This window comes from Cibotium barometz, chromosome 54 (genome assembly GCF_041138505.1).
Source record: "Cibotium barometz isolate CiBa-2024 chromosome 54, ASM4113850v1, whole genome shotgun sequence".
Lineage (NCBI taxonomy): Eukaryota > Viridiplantae > Streptophyta > Polypodiopsida > Cyatheales > Cibotiaceae > Cibotium > Cibotium barometz.
The window spans coordinates 40,212,107-40,236,852 of record NC_141099.1 but is presented as its reverse complement, the minus strand read 5'-3'; the positions used below and the strand labels follow the sequence as shown (position 1 = coordinate 40,236,852).

General features: G+C 44.7%; 1 protein-coding gene across 1 annotated transcript in view; it reads right to left on the bottom strand.

The window, feature by feature from the left end:
• LOC147608155 (bifunctional riboflavin biosynthesis protein RIBA 1, chloroplastic-like) overlaps positions 1 to 24,746 on the bottom strand; it is a 75,240-nt gene that overhangs the window by 22,028 nt on the left and 28,466 nt on the right. Inside the window, exons 3-4 of the mRNA XM_086789596.1 lie at positions 4,752 to 4,819; positions 3,893 to 4,241 (exon numbers count right to left, since the gene is read on the bottom strand). Of these exons, the coding sequence (XP_086645722.1) occupies positions 3,893 to 4,241; positions 4,752 to 4,819 (417 nt within the window). The remainder of the gene's footprint in view (positions 1 to 3,892; positions 4,242 to 4,751; positions 4,820 to 24,746) is intronic.

Genomic DNA, 24,746 nt, shown 5'->3' with positions numbered 1-24,746 from the left:
TAGTGGCAGTCGACTAGTTTCCTCCTGCACTATATAAGGAGTTCCCCATTATTCACTCTTTCATCCATTTCCCTTGCACATAGTTTAACTTTCAGTTGCTGGCCATTGCCATTGTAAAGCTTTACTGCTGTTATAAAAGGTGATCTTATCCAACTCTCTCAATCTCCTTTGCACTCTCTCATATGTTTACTGTTTATGCTTCCGCATGTGCTTTCTCCTTCAGAGTATGCTTACAATACTACCATTCATTCATCAACAAGCAAAGCTCCTTTTGAGATTATCTATGGCAAACCATTGTTGTTACCCATAATTAGAACCAAGGAAGAGATCTTCCATGCAGATGAATTTATTAGAGACTTGGATACAACTTTTGCACAAGTTCGAAGGGCTATTGAGACATCTCAAGCCAAGCAAAAGAAAGTTGTAGATAAGCATTTTACGAAGGTCTCATTTGAAGAAGGGAATTGGGTCTTGTTGAAATTCGATAAAGCAAGACTCAAGAAGTCTAAAGCCAGCATAAGGACCCAAAGCTTGCTCCTAAGTATTATGGACCTTTTCAGATTACAAAGAAGATCATCGATGTATATTATCGCTTGGACCTTCCAAGATCATTGGAGAATACATAATGCCTTCCATGTCAGTTTATTGAAACCATATACGAAACTACCCCAGAGGAGCCTATATTGGAGAATCCACCAGAGGTGGAAGAGCAAGAAGAGATTTTGCAACCAGAACAGATTGTATTCCATTCTAGGAGAAAAAGAGAAAAGATAGTGGTCAAAAAGTTCCTTTTGAAATTCAAGAATTATTTGTCTTTGGATGCGAAATGGATGCCAAAGGAGTACTTCAAGGACTATCCAGAGATACTTCGAGCTTATGAGGAAGCCGTTGGTCTAGATGTATTAGAAGTACAGGCATAGATGTCTTGCAAACAAGACAAATTTAAGAGAGAGATTGTACCTCTAGCCCTCTTCATTGTATATATATTTTGGAATCTAATTGATCATTATTTTGCTTATGTAATGGTTAATTGGATATACTCTAGTTTGGGTCGGTTGCATACCAGATGATCCAAGGAACGAGATTTGTATTTTGGCGGCCTTTGGGATTGCATAGTCAGGTGGTCAATGTGACCAGATGGCCCAGATGACTATTGATGAACAGTCGGGCGGTCATAGTGACCAGATAGCGTATTGGATTTCATAATCGAGCGGTCAATCTGACCAGATGGCCCAGATGACTACTAATGAACACTTGGGCGGTCATAGTGACCAGATGGTCCTAATGATTGACTGAGTGGTTTCCTTGTGGAGCCAGATAGCTCAAAACCGATTTCCGATGAGACTAGGCAAGACAGATGAGACTAGATAGGACAATGCATGAACAGGAGGATCATTACTTGTGCATTGCATACTGATGTATGTTTAAACTTCTTTGACTTTGTGTGCTGTTTTTGATGTGTGGACAATGCTTGGATGTATGGTACGTGATAGTCCACTGGGCTCCAAACTACCTGGCCAGTACCTAGAATATCCACTAGACGCGAATGATGCATACCTGTTTGTTGACTAGATTATGTCTAGTTTTTGTAGGAGGTAAGTATGCATTTATTTTATCTAATACATGTGACAAGCCATGAAGAAGTATCATGAAGGACAAAGCCATTGGTTAAAGAAAAGACATAGAGGTGTTGCCAAATGAGCAGATGACACCACAAATATGGGGATGACTAGATGCACAAGCTCACCAAATAGGACTAGTACTTGGAACATATGAATATGCTTGGAACATTTCTATTCCGCAGTTGAGGACAACTGCGATATAAGAGGAAGGGAATGTAACTATTTGGTTCTCCTAGCACTATTCACATGATGGAACCCTTGCCCGGACACTTGACAGGTAGAAGAAGACATGGGAACAGGGACCATAAAGTTTGCAAATTGGAAAGCGCCAGTTTTGGTCAAAAAGCAAAGAAAAGCAAAAAGTTAAACTGAGTTGACCACAAGCCAAGAGCACCACTGGCAAGAGGAGATTGAACCGGACCAAAAAGCAGCTCTAGGGCCAAAGAGGGCCCTAAAGCCAGAAAGCAAAGCACAAGAACTTTGATAAAGTTACGTAATATTTTATTATTAAAAGTAAAAAGAGGAAAGCAAAGTGAAAAAGGTAGCAAAAAGTAAGACTCCCTCAGGTATAAAACCAGCATGAATCTCTCCCTTCCCATCATCAATCAAGGTTTGGAGCCTATCAACGCCATCTCCAAAGCATGGGAGCTCCCATCATTGCCGTACCGCCGAAACTTCCATCGCCGACCATATTTTTGTGCGCTTCTTTGCTGCCGCCATTTGGGCGTTGCCATCTGGCCACCACTGTGCTGTCTGCGCCTCTGTTGGCTGCCGCCTACTACCACCAGCGCCAGCCAGCGCTTGCTACAGCCACCGCCACACAGCCTGTTTGCGCCACCTGCGCAGCACCTCCTCCGCCTGCTTGCGCCAGTCACCGCCGGCGTCAACTACACGTATTTACTGTGTGTCTTGTTTACGAGCTTGGAGTTCATTGGATTTGGATTTGGATTTGGACTTGGACTTGGATTTGGGTACTAGCCCGGTAAGAGATTCTTGTGGGCCATCCCCGTGGTGTGCTCTTCATCAGAAATCTCGTGCCTCAATATCGACTCCAACTTGGGTTTCTACATCGGCATATTTGTTTGCTATTGTCTTCATTGATGTATTGATCCTGGTTTGCTAAGCGTGTGGATTGTTCCTGAATAAATTCATGAAAGGGGGCAGGGCCTGTTTCCACTCAGTGTGTGTGTCCTATGCAAAGTTCCCTAAGCCCTTCTCTTTCTCTCCCTCTGACCGGAAGAACACAGTTGTATTATTTTTTGTCTCATAGGCCGACTTTGGCCTCTCGTAGACGTTAATATATCTTTCTTTCTTTCTTTCTTTCTATCTTCTCTCTCTATATTTCTACCTCTCGGATACGTGGTAGAATCTGTCACAGCATGCCCCGCTGGGCTTACACATGACAAATCCAGACACATGAGGTTTTTATGCCTACTCCATTGTATACACAGGGTCCGCCTAGTGAGCTGGCCCTGTTTTACTTTTCTCGGCCTCCTGGAATCACACTGGACCACACCCAACAGTTACACTGCACCCGACATCCATGGGCCCCTGGTTCACAAGGCCCTTCACATGGCAGCTCCAGTACCAGGGAGATCCTCCAGCATCACGGAGAGTTTCCCACTCCCAGTGGACAAGGGGAGCCTTTACAGTCGTCAACTCCTCTAAGCTGGATATCCTAGATGGATGACGATGATACCCCACACACACGAGTTGCTTCATGTACTGCCATGATATGGAGATATACATTTTTTCAACATGTATCCAAAGATGCATATTGTCATCATCATTGTACATGCAGCTAGTTGTCTATGTTTTTCTTTTCCATGATCGAGTTATCTCATGGAACTATTGTAACTCTTTGTTTGGGCTCACAGACCCTTTGCGTCTTTTGAACACTTAACATAAATTTCTTTCTCAAATTGATGCACTGATTGGCAAATGATACAGATACCAAATGCAAAGAAATGCTTGCCAACATTCCTTACACATGGAAAGCATTGAAAGTTTTTGTTGAAAAGTAACAAAGAAGAGAGTGCCCCATTGGATGCAGCCGCCAAGTTCATCATTGAGAATTAGAGAATTCCGAAGTCTAGCATTAAGAAGGATAGCCATTATGAGCTGTCTCTCTCGTGTAACAAATAGGTTTCTTCATTTCAACACTCGGATCTATTACGTCAAAAATTAAAACCTACCCTAGCATAACATGCACGCCTCAAATTTTTTGTACCTTCTTAGAGGAAAACAAAATGCAATAGAAGACAACTTGCCTTTCCATCACGGATAGCATCAACTGCCTCTGCTACTGAAGAAAATCCTTCTGAAGGCCGATCAGGATCTCCATCAGTTTCACTCGTGAAAAATTGCTCTGTCTGTTGTGTTATTGTTGCTGTCAAAATTTCAAGAGTAGCTTCCACAGCACTGACATCAGATGACTCCTCCCCTGACAAAGAGACTTGGAAAGTACCAGAACTCACGGGATCACTAACATCACTATTTTCATAAGAGTTGCTGGTGGCAGCACCATTTGTCGTCCCTGACTGGACAGTCAAACAAGTCCGCTTGTTCACGATGTAATTTAATCCTCCCTTCAACCCCGGGAATGCCTTATCAGTCAAGCTGTAACATCACAAACCAAACCACACAACAATTCATCATCTCATAGTATTAAAAAAGAACTTGAATCTCAGCATCTAATGGATGAATCAAAGAGCTAAATAAGTATATTTTTGTATTATGTACCAAGAATACCATTTTGAGAAAGTCAAGCATGAAGTATGCCTACTGCGTAGCAAATCATGTGAACTAAGTAAGCCATTGTGGTTAAAACTGATGCGATTGACAAATGCTAGGACACCATTGTTCTAGCATGGTACACCTACGGCTTTGAAGAGGAACAATCTGTGCATATAGGGAGTCCCCGAAACACAATCATTGAGCTCATTGCAGCATGTGTAGCAAGATGAATACACATGGCCAGCCCCACCCCCACTATGAGAGGAGGTTCAGTCCCACGGAGTACCACCAGATGACAATTTCAATTTTGCTTGGAAAAGCAAAATTTACTAGGAACAAACAAATTCAAGAATTAAAGCAAAAAATCACAATCTTTTGAGTATAGGAACTTACACAGCTTTTGGGGTGGTGCAAAGATGCAACACTTGCCAATATTTGTCCTCGATATTCAGTTCCCTCCACTAAAAACAAGATTTAATAAAAACATGTTAGATGCATTATAACTTTTTGATGAGGTCAAGATCCCAAAAACAAGAATCGTGCAGTTCTAATTTATCATACCAATTTCGGTAAGATTAAGGTCCTAAAACAGTCAAACAAACTTGAAGGCACAAAGTTATGAACTGCAAAGGAACTAACCCCAATACAACTCAAGTAAAATTAGCCAAAGTTAGAGCAGCTCGGAAAGAAGACAACTGGGAAGTCTATCATGAATGAAGAGCTCTCATTGACAATTTTCGTAAGTCCATGGGTAGATTAACCACCCACCTTGATTTGGCCAAACCATGGTTTTCTGAACCTTAGGAGAATTACCCTTAGCCCAATTTAATTAAATTAGTGTGCATACACACATAATGGTGCATACCATTTAATTTTTCCAAGGGGAGGCTTGCAATTTTCACCCTAATATTTTTAATTAAATACTGACTCTTGACTTAATAATCTTTATTCTCTTTTTCCCAAATAACTTTTATCATTTTTCCTTTTGACCTATATTAATTGCAGGTGCACACACTTATGTGCACATGTGCACCCAAGGATCATTCTTGGTACAAGCTCACAAAAGCCTACATGCTTGAAGCGTGGGCTGAAAGTCGACCTCTATGAGTTGTGCCTATACTAAAAGCTGAAGCGCAAGTGCTCTACCCACTCTAAGTGAACATCTTTAGCTTTCAATACTCTTTGATTCCCTACACCGTTGCTGAGATTTCTTCATCCTCTATTTCATGGCAGAACAACAAGCAACTTCAGGTGGATACTTTTGGTGGCCAGCCCACAATGGTGTCATTAGTTTATCTTTGGGATTGCCCGAAGGCTCAGCAAGTTTGGCAATGGATTCTCCACATCTTCATGATGGATAGGCCGCAGGATTCAGATGCCAGAGATTGATGGCACCCCGGTAGTAGCAGTACATTGGTAGTCACAGGGCCTCTCCCAGTGTTTCCTCTCAGAGTTTTGGAAGAGGCTCTAGTACAGTTTTTGGCCTCGAAAGATCACCCTCTTTCTTTGGCTGATGGCACACAAAAGTTTGGCAGTTGGCACGTGGTTGGCCATTGGAGGTCGACCAGCAGCTAGCACGAGGTGCGGCCACCCTCAGGAGTCTCAGCGACATTGTCTTTGGGATTGCCAAAAGACTCAGCAGGTTTGGCAACGGATTCTCTGCATCTTCACGATGGATAGGGCCTCGACCCAGATCATTATGTGGGGCACCGCCGCTTGGGGCCACTGAGGTTGAGGTTGTCAGGGCTTATGAGGAGGATGGTGGGGGGCTAGCCCTTTAGGTTTCTCATGTAACATGACTACTATGTGGAAGCGTGCTTAATGATGATTAACGCAAAGCAATAAAGATTAATGCTTATCACATGCTCATGACATAGAGAAGTAGAGAGAAGGAGAAGAGAGAGACTCTTTACCTAACCTACTCCTACTATATGTTACTGAATAAATGAGTAATTACAATGATTGTCATAAATCCAATGTAGATCTAGACTATGCTATGAATGAACTTATGCTTACTGTCCTCCACTGTGCGTGAATGGAAAACGCTGATTTGGAGATGTACTTGGCTAATCCAAACTGTTAGACTGCATGTCCTTGGTCTTGGCTCCGTAATCTCTGTCTTTGAATGATCGTGAAAGACCCATGACTTGCCTTTATATAGGAAAGTGATGGCAGGTCGTAATCAGGTCGGTTTTCACTTTTCAGGCCATAAAAAGTCATCAAAAATGTCATAAAATGTGTTCATATTGTACCCATAATATGTCCCAACCATTGGTGCATGTCCTGGGCATCTCCGGGCACCTATAGGACCACCAAATTGGCTCCGAACTGCCCATATACGACCTCTAACTTTCACCTTAAGGCGGCTGTAAGGAATAATCATGTCTGCATGGCACCGGATTAAGGTGTGCACATGGCATTCCCTCTTGCTAAACTTGGAGCCGAGTGCGTTTATGCTTACGGAGTTCTTCAAAAACAATGGCCAAATGAGCTCTATGCTCTTCTTCGGTCTTCGAGAAGACTAGGATGTCATCAAAGAAGACATCTGTAAATTTCCTATACCCACGGAATATGCGATCCATCATTCTATTGAATGTAGCCGAGGCATTTGTAAGACCAAAAGGCATAACAAGATACTCATAAAGCCCAAATGCTGTCCTGAAGGCAGTTTTGTGTACATCCTCAAGCACTACACGCACTTGATATCCACTCTTGAGATCAATTCGGCTAAAGCATGCCGATCCATCCAACTTGTCAAGGATGTCGTCTATGCGTGGAATCGGAAACCGATTCTTGATAATAAGCTTATTCAAAGCTCTATAATCCACACACATACGAAAGGATCCATCCTTCTTTTGAACCAAGAGGACGGGTGAACAATATGGAGAAGAGCTTGGCTGAACCAAACCCTTCTCAAGAATCTCATTCACCTACTTCATGATCTCCGCTTTTTGGGATGCCTTACACGATAGGCTGGCCTATTAGGTGGTGAGCTACCCGGCATGAGATCAATGTGATGATCTTCCGGTCATACGAGTGGCAACTCATTTGGTAACAATCATTTTGCTCTTGCAAATATTTCAGCCTATCATTATTACTAAGATTGCTTACATGTACATTATTTTCCTTAACATGATCTCGTACAAAAATCAAGTACGCAAAAGCACTCTTTTTCATCACTTTCTTAATTTGTACATGAGATACAAGGGGAATAGTATCACCCTCTTCACCAGCATCAATTACATGCTCTCGGCCTTTATGCATAAAGGTGATCCTATTGGTCTTGTAAGCCTTGCACGGATCAATACGTGTATGCCAAGGCTTTCCAAGCAATACATCACAGCCATTCAACGGCGCCACAAGAAAATCCTCATGATCCACATAGCCTTGAATGTGTATGCATAACTTGCCAATAATAGGCATGACCTGCACTTTTTCTACCAACAAAGGCAACCCCTGCTTCAATTTGAGGACCCATGTCCTCCACGTCAATACCCAAAGCAGCTGCTATCTGTGTCCCCAAGCTTTACATACAACCCTGTCTTTGCTATCATGTAAAGTGTTGCCCTGCACATCCGGAACCATATGGACATTAGGCTTTGATGCATTTGCATTATCACGCTTCTTCTTGTTTGGGCATGCCTTTGCAATATGCTCGATGCTACCATAAGTAAAGCATTTCCCCTCGCTCATATATTGCTTTTTCTGTTCCGGAGTGAGACCATAGTCTCTCAGTTTAAAGAGACGCTTCTTGGTAGTGTTATTTTCAGCCTTTGAACCATTTTTATCTTGGTTTTGGTCCTTTTTAGGTGGCTGTCCATCATTTTGCAGGTTTTGGATAGCCCTCTCTTTGCCCCGAAACGAGAGTTTAGCCTTATTGAATCAACTCAATTTCAGTTCCAATTGCTCGGTGGCGGTGGCGGCTGCAATTATTTGGTGTAAGGTGTGACCAAGATACATTTGTAGTCCCGCTTTGTACACGGGTTGCAATCCCGATTAAAAACTTCTGTTCCTTTCCGTCTCGGTGACATGGATAAATGAAGACACCTCCAAAAACACTTTCCAAAACTTTTGTATATATGCATTTACCGATTCCCCCTCATTTTGCTTCACCCAATCCCACTTCATTGTTATCTCATTCAATGCATTGGGAGGCAAGAATTGAGCATAGAACCTCTCCTTAAACTCTTCCCATGATCTAACTAGATTCGTTGAGACCTTCTCGGTGAGCCACCAATGGGCAGCAGTGCCTTTCATGAACATGCTTACATGCCGGATCATGGATTTCTGAGTGAAATCCTCATCACTGAAAGCAATATCAAACTGGGCAATAAAAGCAAGTGCCTTTGATGCATCATATTCCCCATGATATGTGTCAAACTTCACAGATTTGTCTCCGGCTTTGAAGTCACGAGACTTTGATGCATGTGCCTACATCTCAGCATGTTTTCCCCCATGTTTGTCCATTGGGAACAGACCTTGTGACTGGCATCATTTCAGGACCAAAAGGTGATGCATAAGGCATAGATACATGTGCCCTGTAAGCATGAGGCATGGCTGGCCCCTCAACATGCATTGATACATTTTCAGCCATAGCTTCTCCCTCACGAGCACACTCGAAGGCATGAGTGGCATGAGAGATACGCAGAATACCTGCACCAACAAAAAATTGCAGCCCATGTTGCATGTGTTGTGCATGCACGTTTTCAGCCGACAATAGCATTTGACATACATTTTGACCACTGCCATAAACATTGTATCCTTCACGGGCTACATAAGGTATTCTGCATGGCGTGAAGTCACTGATTGTTCCTCTCCCATAGCATGGAGATTCATCCTCTTAGACATAAGTTCTTGTTCGGGCACCTGTGGAGATTCCAAGACATGTGGGATGGTTGCCTTTTCTGCATAGGCATCCTCAGTACGAGCCAAGTATGCACGTGCTACATCCCTTGGTTGCATGTGCAACTCTTGAGCAGTCATTGCCATTGCATGATCCATATAATATTCAGCTTTCTTGGCCTTCAAACGGTCATGTACCAATGGATCCTCGCGGCGATAGAGATTCAGTTCTTCTTGTTGTGCATGGAGAAGAGCCTGCATACGAGTAAGTTCAACCCTCAAGACTATGGACTCTTCTTCCTGTATCTTCTCTTTGCCACAAGACGGCTGTCCCACATATTCATGTTCCCTATTCTGCACCACATGAGTTTGCTCATCCTGTAAAGCATTGGAGGCATGCATTTCATTGTCCCTACCTCTTGTATTAGCATCTCCAACATTCATTGTATGGCTGTCCTTCTAAGTGTAGAGATAGCTAGTGTTCACGGTGATCGTCTCTCACGATAGAAGTGAAAGAGAACCATATGCTCTGATACCAATGTAGCTTGGTTGAGCACAATGCTAATCAATACACTTAAATACACTAAGATTTGATGGACACTTGCTCAAATACAAGAAGTAAATTGCTAAATTGACAAGAGGAGAGGACACTCCACACTAGATCATATCTTTACACTACAGGAGATCATTGAGGAGGGAAGAGCTCACGAGCATCGGATATACTGCAGCTATGTGGATTTCCACAAAGCTTTTGATACTGTCCCACGGGCCAGACTGATCAGGAGACTACAGGATATGGGAGTGCCAGCAGAGATGCTGTGGGGGATCATTACACTCTATGAGTCAGTCACAGGCAGAGTACGGGCTCCAGGAGGTGACTCAGAGATCATACACAGCACTATCGGGGTGAAGCAAGGCTAGCCCTTGTCAATGAGCCGGAACGGCCGACCCCTCCCTCAAATAAAGTATATTGATCTTGGAAGAATCAAGTACATAGTGTCATGGGCATTTCTGACCAGATTTCCATACCAATGCATATGAATACAGTATTGCAAACAAGTGGTTGTGGATGTAGAGTTGCAATCCAAAACTACCCTCTCAAGTGTCCATGTTCCCTACCATCTGCTCTCTATTGTTCCACCAACACATGGTAGCAACAATCTGCAAGAAAGCACGTAGGACAAGAGAACACTACACACGGTATGTGATCCTGTCTTGCTACTTGCATCCATATTTAAGCATTAACGCTTACCAATTGCAAGTAGAGTCGATGACAGCGGAAGTCTACGCGATGGAAGTCCTTGGAGTGAAGAGATCTTCGATTTGTCGCATTTCTTCGCGACAAAAGTCTTCAAGAGGATGAAGGGAACCTTGGGAAAGCTTCCCCTATGGTTCAACTTGAGAAAGGAGGGCTGAAATTAGGGTTTTCAACAAAAAGACCAGAAATTACAGCAATAAAGAGAGCTGTTTTGCTGAATTTCAGTCATTGGGAGTGAGTAGGAGAGTGATTAGTATCCGGAAACACTCTTGGAAGCTTGAAAAACACCTTAGCAAGCTTGGATATGGAGTTGGGAAGGAGAAAGTGCAGAAAATGCAGCCCAACAGCCCTCATGAAGGAGGCGCCCATCTCTAAAGAGAGAAAGAAGAGTGAGGTGGTGAGTTGTCCAGTGTAGGTGGCAGGCAGGTGCTTTGTGGAGCAAGCTAGAGTGGACACATGGTTGGTTACTCCCTTTGTACAAAGGGGATAAGGTCTGGGCGGTGGACATTGGGTTTTGTCCACCTCGGGATATCAGTGTGTGTGAACACCGAGCTGGTCATAATTTATAAGTGAGTTTTGGTCGCCCAAAACTTAATGAAGTGTGTACACACTCACTTATAAATTAGTGCTAACTCCCAAGGCTAGGTTTATGACCAATACTTACCACCTGTCACATGCCACATAAGCATGTCAGCAGACAGTTTCACACGCACGGTTCGCGGGCGGGCGTCCCCTTACCCGGAACTACACATTGGTCAAGCAAGCATGAAAACAGCATGCAATTTCAATTGCAAGCAAGCACATAAAGATGCTATGCAATGCAGCATTGGTATGGACAATCCCCATTCGTGAGACTTTACCAAAATAGACGTGCTCCAGGCAAGTACACAGGATACCAAACCCAATGGAACACCAATCCACCAGGCATTTCCGGGCATGTACACAGACACAAGTCCCAACGGAAAGCCAAGTCCACAGTATCACATGAGTGGCATCAATCCCCGGCATATACAACCGCCATGGACACCAATCCAATGTACATACATGATGAGAGAGCACGGGTGGACCAATTGGGTGGCCAAATGGTGATAGCACGTACATCTCACCTCTCCATTTCGGCAATTCCAATCACAACCCCATCTACTGACCACTGGACACCGGGCTCATATCAGAGATGGGAGATTTGCAATAGCATTGCAGCCTAGCACATTGGCGAGCTAGATGCAGCGAAGCCATTGAGGGTATCCACACTCCGCCTGCGGAGTCCATCAAGAGCATTTGGCTCGATATCATCCATACTCTCCACGGTCAGTGGGAAAAGTTGCAGGGTGGCTCTGACCGCATGTGAAAGCGACACAAGCTTTCTTGAGGCTCTGGCAACCTAGCCCTTTTCTCACCGATAGAGGTGGTGATCCCACTTGGCATTACAAACCACGTGTGGTTTATATCCCCCCTCCCCCTGTATGAGATAGCCTTCTCCTCATAGAGCGGCCAATTGGAGTGAAAGTGTCAGCAAAATCAAGGACCCGGAATGTCACATGAACACCCAGAAGGTGTACAAGTGACATGGCATATCAGAGCATCCATAAGCATTTAGCAGGCATTTATCCATTTATTCAGGTATTCAAGCATTTATCATAGCATGTATGGGACTGTTTCAGCCCCATCCTCAGCACATGAGTCATCAAAGCATTTAATAGCATCAGGTCGTGGGCATTTCTGGCAGCCGACAACAGTTTATGGCAGCCGATAGCAGTTCATAGCAACCGACAGCAGATATATAACATTTAATGAAGTCGTGAGGAGGTTGACTACTGGCCGACTAATGTACAGTACCCGACCAGCAACATTCACTCATATAAATAGGCCATTCAGTCCAGCATCTCAGATCATCATCTCTCCCAAGGTCACCGCGAAACGTTTCACTATCAAAACGAAACGATGCTGAAACGATTTATTTTGGAACAAAAAGTTTCAACACCAGGTAGGTGGACAATGAAACGTTGGACCGAAACAAGGTCACCACGAAACGTTTCACTATCGAAACGAAACGATGCTAAAACGATTTATTTTGGAACAAAACGTTTCAACAGTAGGTAGGTGAACAATGAAACGTTGGACCGAAATGATCATAAACATAAAATGTGAAGGTACTGGCCAATAGTTATAAGATGAATCATGATATTAGCATATTTATCATCGGTAAACTGTACCTACAAATATAAGCTAAAAACCTACATGTACTCGCAAGTACATGCTGAAACTCTAACTGTACCTGCAAGTACGTACTGAATACCATCCTACATTTACAATACTAGATGTACGTGCTATGAACCGGCACCAAGTGTACTTGTTTAAGTACCTACTATTGACACCGCATATCAGTACCTGTTTGTGTACTCCTACATACCAAGGAGGCTTGAACCACAGTTGTTTGCGAGGGTGTGAGCCAGGCTCTAGTACGAGAGCTCGTGTTTGTGTGTGGTCTCAGAACGATAGTTTCGCATTAAATTCCCTCCAGGTGTATAAGGCTAGGGCCCAAGCTATTTAGACTCATTCGACGAGTCCGGCATCAACAAACTACTCCAATACACTTGTGATTGAGTAACTTGTCTTCATACTCGCATTGCATTGGATTATCTGGCTAGCAAGCCCTTGGAACTTTGTACAAATTTAAATACTCCAATAATATACTTCAATACTAAGGGGAGGGTCGCAGCCCATTCACGGCCCCAATGATGGTGTACTCTGCAGTCCTCGTCTCTTTTAAAGATTATCTTGAGACTTGTGCAATGATGCATCATTCAGTTGTTATGTGCAATGTGGCTTTTACATATTACCAGTGACGTGCGTATTGTTCACGAGATGGTGCCCAAGGACATTCACACCTAGCTAGTGTAGTTTTAGAGGCGTATGGCCACTATGAGCTTTAGGTCCTACCTTGTCATGTGCATGCACATGGACATGCCTAATCCAAGGCTAATCCCTAATGGACAGCAGATAAACACAGATTGTGGACATGATTAGGGTCTTGGGAAGAACCGGAATAGATCCAAGAGGACAATTATCAAGTCGGCCAGGTGTGAGGAGTCGTATACTAGTGGTCGGCAGCTTTTAGCATTTCTTTGTCCAAAGGACCTGGCCGACTGCAGCATTACGTGTTCCAAGGCCTATAAAAAGGCAAGGCCAAGTTTCAGACAATTCATCTCACTCCCCTATGGAGTAGGGTCATAGATTAGGCTTTTTGTTATCCTTTTGGGAAGGCCAAAGGCAACAAACCATGTGCCTTTTTCACTCTATGAATATACCGAATATACAATCATCTCTCTCTCGCGGCCTATAAGACATCGGTGGAGTAGGGTCATAGATTAGGCTTTTTGTTATCCTTTTGGGAAGGCCAAAGGCAACAAACCAAGTACCTTTTTCACTCTATGAATATACCGAATATACAATCATCTCTCTCTCGCGGCCTATAAGACATCGACGGAGGACATCACTTCGAGGATACATACTGCCATATGGAACTGTGACGGTTCCTTGTGGACACACCGGGGAGATTGGAGGAGGTGATGGAGGGCCGAGACATCATCATGATCACAGAGACGCATCAAAGCCCGGAGAGGGGACTACCACAAGTACAAGGCTATCAATGGGAGTCTGCATATGGGAGGACTAGACAACAGGGTACTTCCACCAGGGGGTCTGGAGGAGTAGCAGTACTTGTGAGGAGTGGCTTACAGCACTTGGTGAAGGAAGAGCAGGTGGATGAGGAGGCTAGATACATGAGGATACGGATACAGCTCTCAGATACGAGGGCGGCTTTCTTCGCATTATGCTATTTTCCACCCAAGGGGTCCACATACGCACCTGCCAGACAGAGGACTCAGAGACAGGCTGAGGACACAGATGATGCTGGTGAGATGGGGAAGGAGTTAGACAGCAGATATGAGGAGGCAGTGGAGGAGAGTTCCTTGACGGAGCAGTCACCCTATTCGATCTTATATGAGGACATCATTCATTTCTCACAGCAGGGTGAAGTCTTCCTTGTGGGGGACTTCAATTCCCGAACCCAGAGCAGGCAGTGTGAGATTTTTGACTTTGCAGATCCTATACTACTAGATGCTCTTGATATGGATGCACTCGGGTTGGGGAGAGTATCATCTGACCGCGGTGCTGACAACACAAGTTATGGATCACACTGTAGGCATATGCTCACTTATGGTAGTGCTGTGTGAACAGGGCTTAACCAAGGGCACTTTTTCCCATGTGGTTTTTCCCCTTGGATATCAAGTGTGAAAGGACACTCTAACATATAATATTTTGTACTTCTATATTATATGGATGTGGCACGCATGCAAGGGTTGACTTGCATTTTGTGGATACCACACTTTTGGCTCTCTCTCTCTCTCTCTCTCTCTCTCTCTCTCTCTCTCTCTCACCCAGATTCAGCTTTTTTATTCAGTACTTTTTCATTTTGTTGGGATGACAGACGATACCCCATACAGGTACTCCAATTTGTCTCATAGGCCGAGTTCGGTCTTTTGGAAGACGTTAATAAAATCTTTCTTTCTTTCTTTCTTTCTTTCTCTCTCTCTCATTTCTGTGTGTGAGCTTCTCTATCCTGCACCTAACCCTAATGTGCAGGTTTGTGTGTGTGAGTGAGTGTGTGAGTCCAACACCAACAATTGGTATCAGAGCTGGGAGCTGGCCCTGGAAAAGCTACAGCAAATTGCAGAATTCCGTCGCTGCTGCTTCCGGTCGACGGCTCCGTCGACACTTGCTTCCATCCGCCAGTTCCGGCCACCAACGGCCGGTGGCACTAGTGGGGAGCCCACCGCCGCCGCTCAGCCCACGGGCGGCACCTCCCTCTCCATCCGGCGGCGATAGTGCAGACAGAACCGCCGCCGCCCATCAGTGCTCCATTCTGGCCGCTCAGAGCCACCGTCGCTGTTCCGTTCCGGCCACCCAGAGCCGCCGCCGCCGCCGTCACAGCTCCGTCCCGGCCGCCCAGAGCCGCCGTCGTCGGTCGGTGCTCCATTCTGGCTGGCAATAGCCGCCGCCGTCACTGCTCCGTTCCGGCTGCCCAGAGTCATCGACACTTTTCGCCTCAAACGCCCAGAGCTCCGCATGTGCCTAGCTGACGACTCCAGCCCGTTCCGGCCTCCCGGCGGCTTGCCTGCGACCTCCGTGCTCGCCATGCGCCTACCGCCTCTGCCTAGCCCGTCTGCTCTGCGCACCGCCTCCGCCTGGCCGCCACGTACGTGGACCTGCAACGGCCATCTTCACCCTCTGCACACCTGCGCCTGGCTGCTGCTGCTTGCACGTCAACGTATGCGCCTACGCCACTCTTCATCGCTGTTGTGTGCTCCCCGCCTGACACCTGCTTTAAACGTGCTACCCTCGCCTACACGTATTCTTTGTACACATTTTTATTCACATACAAATACAAATTTTGCAGCCATTTCAGGGCAGGTCAAATTCAAACAAAATTCTGGGGATTTGCCAGAAGTTGCCCTCTGCCAGAAAAATTGCAGGTGGTGCCATTCAATTTGTTTGGTTTGGAATTTGGGGGTTTTCCAAATTGAGGTCAAAATCAGCAAATTGAACAAAAATTTGGGGCTTTTGTGAAAGTTGGCCCGTTAAATGCACATTGAAGCGATTGGAGTGCATATAAATTGGGGATTTTCAGATTGGAGCATGTAATTGGGCATTACAACTGTGATTTGTCGTGTATGTATACACATTGTGTGTAATTGGACAATTTGGTGCAGGTTTACACATGCTTTGGTTTGCAGGCATACATTTGCACAGGACATTTGGTTGCCTGGCAGTGCACATTGGTGCTTGGTTTGCTTGCAGGTATATTTTGTTGACATGGCACAGAATGCTACAGATGTATTTGGTGTGCTCACCCAGGAGGACAAGTTGGATGGATCTAACTACTCCCTCTGGAGTTTCATGATCCGTAATTTGCTGGTAGCCAAAGGGCTTTGGGGCATCGTGTGTGGTGATGACACACGCCCACTTACCATACAACCAGCCACGCCTCAAAGGGGAGGTGCTCAATACCACCTTCCTACTTGGGCTTTCACCTCTCTCTCAACCTCTCAATGAGAGGAGGTGGTGATCCCGTCACTTTTGAAGAGCTAGTGGGTTTACTCTTGCAGGAAGAGCAAACAAGAGCAAACTTATCGAGCAACCGTGGTGGAGACAAGGCATTTACAGCCAAGGATAAGGGTAAAGCAAAGAGCTTTAAGCATGGGGGACAACAGTCTAGCAAGGCTGGTCATGGACAGCCCTCTTTTGGTGGTGAAAAGTCTGACAAAGGGGATGCAAACAAGCCCAAAAAGAAGGGCAAATGTCACTACTGCCATAAGCCTGGACACTACATCAGTGAATGTAGAAAGCAGATTGCAAAAGAGAAAAGGAAAGAAGCAGGCAATGCAGTAGCAGACTCTTCTGATGACAAAGCACAGCAATCAGCTAATGTAATCCAGGAAGAGTACACTTTTTTGGTCACATGCACTAGTGGAACACCAAGTGCTTCAGACACTGATATGTCTTGCATTGCATCCGACATACAGAATGCATCATGGTATTTTGATAGTGGTGCTTCGAGCCACATCACTTCATGCAAAGATGTATTTCAGCACTTGGTTTATGCTTCAAATGGCCGCACTGTATCATGTGCAGATCATACCACATATCCAGTAAAGGGAATTGGCAATGTCATACTTATTGCAGCCAATGGTGCAAATATTTGTATGAAAAATGTATTGTATATTCCAAGGATAAAGAAAAATCTGCTCTCCATCTCAGCCATAAACAACCAAGGTTTAAAGGTTGAATTTGAAGATGGGAAGTGTTTGGTAAAAGACCCATCAAAGGGTTATGAAATAGTCACTTCTCGAACACGATACAAAGGCTTGTATAAGCTGGACAGCATTGACAAGCGTACTTATGATGCAAATAGCCCACACTCCTGCTATGCATGATGCAGAGCTATGGCATGCTCGTTTTGGGCATGTAAATTTTCAGAGTTTGATGCTTTTGCAGAAGCATCATATGGTTGATAATATGCCGCCTCTTGAGTCTCCACCAAGACATGTATGTGAGAGGTGTATTTTGGGAAAGATGCAACGAAAACCATTCCCCAAAGATGGAGCTATTAGAGCTGAAAGTAAATTACAGCTCATACATAGTGATGTATGTGGTCCAATGCGGACACCATCCATAGGGGGGCATCTTTACTTCGTCACATTCATTGATGACTACTCCAGGTTTGCTTGGGCTTACCCCTTGAAAGCGAAAGCAGATGTGTTTACATGCTTTCGACACTTTGTAGCAATGGCTGAAAATATGTGTGGATGTAAAGTCCAAACACTCCGCTCAAATAGAGGTGGAGAATGGTTATATGCTTCAAAAGGATATCAAACACCAATGTACTGTGCCTTATGCACCGCAGCAAAATGGTGTAGCTGAAAGGAAAAATAGATCTCTCATGGAGATGGCAAGATGCATGGGGCAAATAATTCTTAAACTTCACAAGGTATCTCCTGGAAAGCTTTCCTGCTGGTAGCTTTCGCTCCTTGTGAAAAACAATCTGTTCTGGCTGGAGGATCTCCTCAAGCTCTTCAATCTCTGGCGGATCTTCTGTGACAGGCTCATCAGGATCTGGCCCCACATATTTCCGAAATAGACTCACATGAAAAGCATTGTGAATCTTCCAATGACTAGGTAAAGCAAGCCTGTAGGACACTTCATTGATCTTTTGAATCACCTTGAAGGGTCCATAATAGCGAGGAGAAAGCTTAGGATATGATCCTTGTCGTCCTGGCCTCTTCCGAAGCCTAGCCTTCTCAAATTTCAGCAAAACCCAATCACCTTCTTTGACTTCCATATCCCTTCTATGCTTGTCAGCAGCCATTTTATGCTTATCTTGTGACCTTGCAATGGCTGTCCGCACCTGAGCAAAGGATACATCCAAGTCACGAACATATTCATCAACTGCAAAAATCTCATCCTTTGTACGAAGGATGGGTGGCAATACCACTTTGCCATAGATAATCTCAAAGGGAGCCTTGCCCGTGGAGGCATGGATCGTATTGTTGTAGGCAAACTCAACAAGTGGAAGATACTTCTCCCATGCAGTCTTTTGATCTGCCACATAACATTTCAACAAATCCAACACGGCTGAATTTGCAGCTTCACTTTGGCCATCCGTTTGGGGATGATAAGCTGATGAAAACTCAAGTTTAGTACCCATATTATCAAATAAAGCCCTTCAAAAGAGGCTTGTAGTCCTGGGATCTCTATCCCCAACAATGGATTTAGGCATACCATGATGCTTGAAAATATTAGCAAGAAAAAGCTTTACCATATGATCAGCTTTAATGGTTTTCTTGACAGGCAAGAAATGAGCTTGCTTGCTAAATCTGTCCACAATGGTCCAAATAGCATCATTCCCATGCTGGGATTTAGGCAAATCCATAATAAAATCCATAGTAATACTTTCCCAAGGTTGCGAGGGAATAGGCAATGACTGAAGCAAACCTGGAGGTTTTTGCCTATCAAATTTCACCTTTTGGCAAGTAATACATGCACGTACATAAGCCTCAATGTCTTTACGCATGGTTGGCCAAAAGAAATATCTCTGAATCATGCGTGTAGTAGGCATGATACCTCTATGACCAGCATAAGGTGGAGCGTGACATTCGTCCATAACCTTTGGACGCAAATCCTTCACCACACAGGCAATTATCCTTCATAAGATAATCCTCGTTGATAACATAAGAGGCATGAGAATGACCAGCCATCAAATCAGTCCATCTATGGCAAAAATCAGCATCCAAATGGGCATAGCAGATAAGTCTCCATGAGAGGCCACTGAGACTGCAGCTACATAAGGCCTCCTGGATAATGCATCGGCCACCACATTTTTCTTTCCTGGAGTATGCACAATCTGAAAATGAAACATGGAAAGAAAATTTGCCATTCTTATCTCCTTTTCTGAAAGCTTTGTTTGAGATAAAAAGTATCTCAAGCTTTGATGATCTGTCTTGACTACAATTTCAGCCCCAGAAGATAATGTTTCCATATCTTTAAGGCATGAATTACAGCCAAGAGCTCTTTCTCATAGATATCCATATGAAGCTCGACATCATGCAAAGGACGGCTCTCGTATGCAACTGCATGCCCTTCTTGATTTAAGATAGCTCCTATACAATCACCACAAGCATCACATTCAACTACAAATGACTTGTGCAAGTCAGGAAGAATCAAAACGAGTCCACATATGATAGCATGCTTGAGCTGCAAGAAAGCATCCTATTCTTTTGAAGTCCATTTGAAAGTGATTTTCTTCTTTGTGAGATCATATAGAGGAGTGGAAATCATGGCAAAATGCCTTATGAAACGCCTGTAATATGAACATAATCCCAGAAAACTACGTACTTGATGTACGTTTTGCAATTCGGGCCAATTCCGAATGGTCTCTATCTTTGCAGAATCCATTGTAACTCCATCTTTGGATACAATATGACCCAGATAATGAATCTATGAAAGGAAGAACTCACTTTTCTTGGCATTAATGGAAAGTTTATGCTTCCGCAACTCTTCGAACACTATGACCAAATGAGTCATGTGTTCCTGCTCATTCTTGGAGAAAACCAAGATATCATCAAAGAATACTCCTGTAAATTTTCGATGGGGTCGGAATATCCTATCCATCATACGATTAAACGTAGCAGGAGCATTGGTGAGACCAAAAGGCATTACCAAAAATTCATATAATCCGAAGGCTGTCCTGAATGCAGTTTTATGGACATCTTGTGGCACCACTCGTATCTGGTGATAACCACTCTTCAGGTCAAGTCGGCTGAAACAAGCCGAGCCATTAAGCTTATCCAAAATATCATCAATACGCGGAATTGGGAATCTGTTCTTGATGATAAGCTTGTTCAAAGCTCTATAGTCCACACACATGCGGAATGATCCGTCCTTCTTTTGAACAAGAAGCACAAGAGAGCAGTAAGGTGAGGAACTGGGCTGAACCAAACCTTTCTCTAAAAGCTCATTTACCTGCTTCATGATCTCTTCTTGTTGTGCAACACTCACTCGATATGCGGGTTTGTTGGGTGGAAAACTACCTGGCACAAGATCTATGCGGTGATCTTCGGGCCTTTGGGAAGGTAATTCTCCTGGCAAAGTATCAGCAAAACAATCATTGAATGCATAAAGAAAATTCAGCCTATCATTAGACATAGCATCCACATTTTAATGATTTGACACAAGGCTATCACGAACAAAAACCAAGTACGCAGAAAGACTCTTTTTCAATGCTTTATTAATTTGGATGTGTGATACAAGTGGGATGGGATCCCCTTCTTTGCCAGCATCAACAAAATGCATGCGGCCTTTATGCATAAAAGAAATCATATTAGACTTGTAGTCTTTGCGGGGCTTAAGCCTATGGTACCACGGCTTGCCCAACAATATATCACATCCATTTAGTGGAGCAACTAGGAAATGTTCATTATCAAGGTAGCCCTGGATATGGATGCGCAACTTCCCTATCAATGGGGTAACCTACACCTCTTTACCAATAAATGCAACTTCGGCTTCAATCTGAGGTCCCATATTCTCAACCTCAATACCCAATGCAGCTGCCATTTGCATAGAGATGAAGTTATCGGTTGCACAATCATCAAACATGAATAGTGCGGACTGATCCTTGATTTGTCCCCAAGCCTTGCAAACCATTCGCTCTTTTGCATCATGACTTGTATTTCCTTGCACATCAGGAACTGCATGTACATTAGCCTTGGTCTGCTTGTCCTCGTGCTTAGGTTTGCGATCTGGGCATTGTCAAAACATATGGTCTTTGCTACCACAAGAAAAGCATTTTCCATCCTTGGCATATTGCTCTCTTTGCTCCGGGGTTAAGCCGAATTTGTTCTTCCTTGGGCCCTGATCTTTAGATGTGTTATTTTCAGCTTTACCACCCTTGTAGGTCTCCCGGAAGTTCTTTTTAGGTGGCTGTCCACCCTTTTGCAGATTTGGGACAGCCTTGTCTTTCCCCTTTGAACCTCCTTGATCCTGTTTAATCTTGAGCACCAATTGCTCCGTAGCAAGAGCAGAAGCTGTGAGCTGTTGCAAAGTATGTTTCGGGTGCAATTCAATGCCCGAACGATATGCTCGTTGCAGTCCAGAACGAAACTTCCTTTTTCTTTCATCCTCAGTGATTTGCATAAAGGGAGTTACTTCCAGCAACACTTTCCAGAACTTGTTGACATACTGTTGCACGCTTTCATTATCTCTTTGCTCCAGCCTGTCCCACTTTTGAGTGAGAGTTTGCTCCGCATTTGGTGGCAAAAACTGAGCATAGAATCTGTCCTTAAATTCCTTCCAGGTGCTAATGGGATCCTTGGTGATCTTTTCAGTGATCCACCAATGAGCAGCAGTCCCTTTCAAAAACATACTAGCATGGCGTACTTTAGACTTTTCGGTGAAGTCCTCATCGCTAAAAGCAATGTCGAACTGTGCCACAAATACTAACACTTTAGAAGCATCATGTTCTCCATGAAAGACATCAAACTTAACAGATTTGTCACCTGCTTTAAATTCCTTGAGCTTTCTGGCATGAGGCTCATGGTCTTCTCTATTTCTTTTCTCCTTATCCAACGGGGCAGCCCTATCTGCATGGGCTCCATGGGCCGTCATAGAAATTCCACGAACTTGAAACTCAGATGCATGTGACTTACCTGCATAAGGCATTGTCTCTCCATGAGACAACTCAAAAGGCAAAATTTTTCTAGCAGACCTGTCACCCTTACCATGGGATACATGTCTTGCATGCATGTGACTAGCATACATATATCTGTCAGGCTTTGTGCCTTGCGGGGAAGACGCATGACGAGAGGTGACTGTCACCTCTTCCTTTTGCATAAAAGATTTCAGCCTTTGAGATGCGGGATCTCCATGCTTCAAACGAGGTGGATTTCTGAATTTCAGCTCTCCGTCGTCCCCCTCTTTGATATCACCTTTGCGGAGGAGGTAGGCAAGTGCCAACTCCCTTGGCTTCTTGCCCACTTCCCGTGCCATGGACTCAAAAGTTACATCTACCATTGCATCAGCTTTCCTAGCTTCAATGGCACTTTGTACATGGGGATCTTCATGCAAAAATTTTAACTCTTGCTCTTGAGCCTACAAAAGTTTTCTCATATGTTCCATTTCAGCCCTCATTGCATCAGGCTCTTGTTCAAGCATGACTGTCTTTCCTCGAGACAGTTGTTCCTTTGATTCACTATCATTAACCCTTTCAAGGGGCTTGTGCCTTCCTCGTAGTGCATCAGAACCACGAGAGGCACTAGATGGACCCCTCGAATTAGGCACTTCCAAAGGGTTGCCTTGGCTGTCCATTGTGTTTAAGTATGCTAGAAGCGGGGTATCCAATACACACATTCGTTTCCCCACTAGGAAGAGGGAAACAACCGTGCTCTGATACCAATGAGACCAATCCCGTCAAGTGGGAAGAGACTCCGTTGGACACCCACATGCGTAATAGCACAACTTTAAACCACAATTTGAGATAGACAACTTAATACAACTTGAAATTGAAATGAAATAAAATGAGATAAATGGACACCAGCACTGGGGCCGGAACGGGCCGACCCCCCCCTAATATATGATATATTTATTGGGAGTATTTAACAAATACAATGCTCCATGGGTTCCAAGAACCAGATGATGTCCATGTACATATGAATACAGTACCAAACAAATAGGCTCGAAGTAGATATTCGAAGCAGAACGACCACTAGCGTGGTCCAGTCTCTACCGTCCTGTGCTTTCACTGGACTCCGCGGAGAGCGCCCAACTGGTGTTCCAGGACCACGCACAAACAGGCGCTCCCATACTAACGCCTGGCTCTCCTGATCTCAGCACCTTTGGACCGAGGTTCTCCAATAGAGCTTGGACTACCCGGCACCGAACGGGTGTTGCCGTGGAGAGAATCCCTTATCAGATTTATCACAAAATACTTTACTTAAATCTGAAAATTCACTTACTTGTGGATAGTAGATGGAGGACCAATACCCGAGGTATCGGTAGCTACTTAAGTGGGACACCAGATGTAATCTCTTGAAGAAGGAAGACGCCGCCTTTGGGAAGGAGGCACAACCACCTACCAAGGAGATCAGCCACCCGCTGTGCAGGTCACAGCCACCTTCTTGTGGAGGAAGAAAAAGGTGTAGTAGCCGCCTATGGATAGATTGAACAGTCCACTGGAGATGGAGAAACAGCCGCCAGTTTGCAGAGTATAGCCGCCAGCCGCCTAGATGTAGGAACACAACAGCTGCTGAAGATGGCCAACGTCTGCCTGCAAGAGAGCAAGGCAGTGCAGCCTGTGGGTATGCAGCCGCCTGATAGAGAGCTCACGCAGCCTGATGGGAAAACAAGCGCAGCCGCCTGCTGCACGTGCAGCCGCCTCTAATCTGATTCGGACAAGAAAGGGCAATTTTTGTATGGCCTTGACACGCAAATCCAGTGGAAGGTGCGTATGTTTAGGCCAGCCACCCTTGAAGACGCACTCTCGCTTGAGCAGAGTGCAGAAATGAAGCATAATGGTAGCAAGCCCAAGACTTCCCACCCGGCTTCTCCCAAAGCTACCGCCTCGGGGGGAAAAGGCCAGAACCAAACGGGGTCTTCCCCAGGACAGAGCCCAAGAGCCTCTGGCTCCAAGAACTCGAACAATGCGTCTAAGCTTACTCCAAACCAGAAAGCGGAGGCAGGCAAGATAAGTGGCAAGTTGAGTGCTGAGGAGCTTTCTCAGTACAAGAAGGAGGGTAGATGTTTCTTTTGTCATACAAAAGGACATACTTCTCGGGAGTGTCCTAAGAAGCCTCCAAAGCCCGCCGCCGCTGCCTCAACAACTTCCGTGGTGAGCTCAGCTCCCACACAGACCCCAATGGCTGTCCCTAGTTCTTCAAATCCCGGTGCTTCAGTTGGAGCAATTATTAGCCGGGAGCTCAAAGATAAGCAAAAGGGCGCCCATGACCAGGAGTATGAGCGCAACGAATTGCTCAAGTCCTTTCGCTACATAGGTGGCCAGAGAGTCGTTGTCTTGTTTGATAGCGGCAGCACGAAGGACGTGGTCACGAAACAAGCCGCTAGGCGTGGCCGTTTCGTCCTAACTTCGGTGGACAAACAGGTTGAGGGTTTTAGCACAGACATGACAACGAGCGTCAAGTATGAAGCTCTTGGTGCTAAATTAGTTATTCGGGACATAG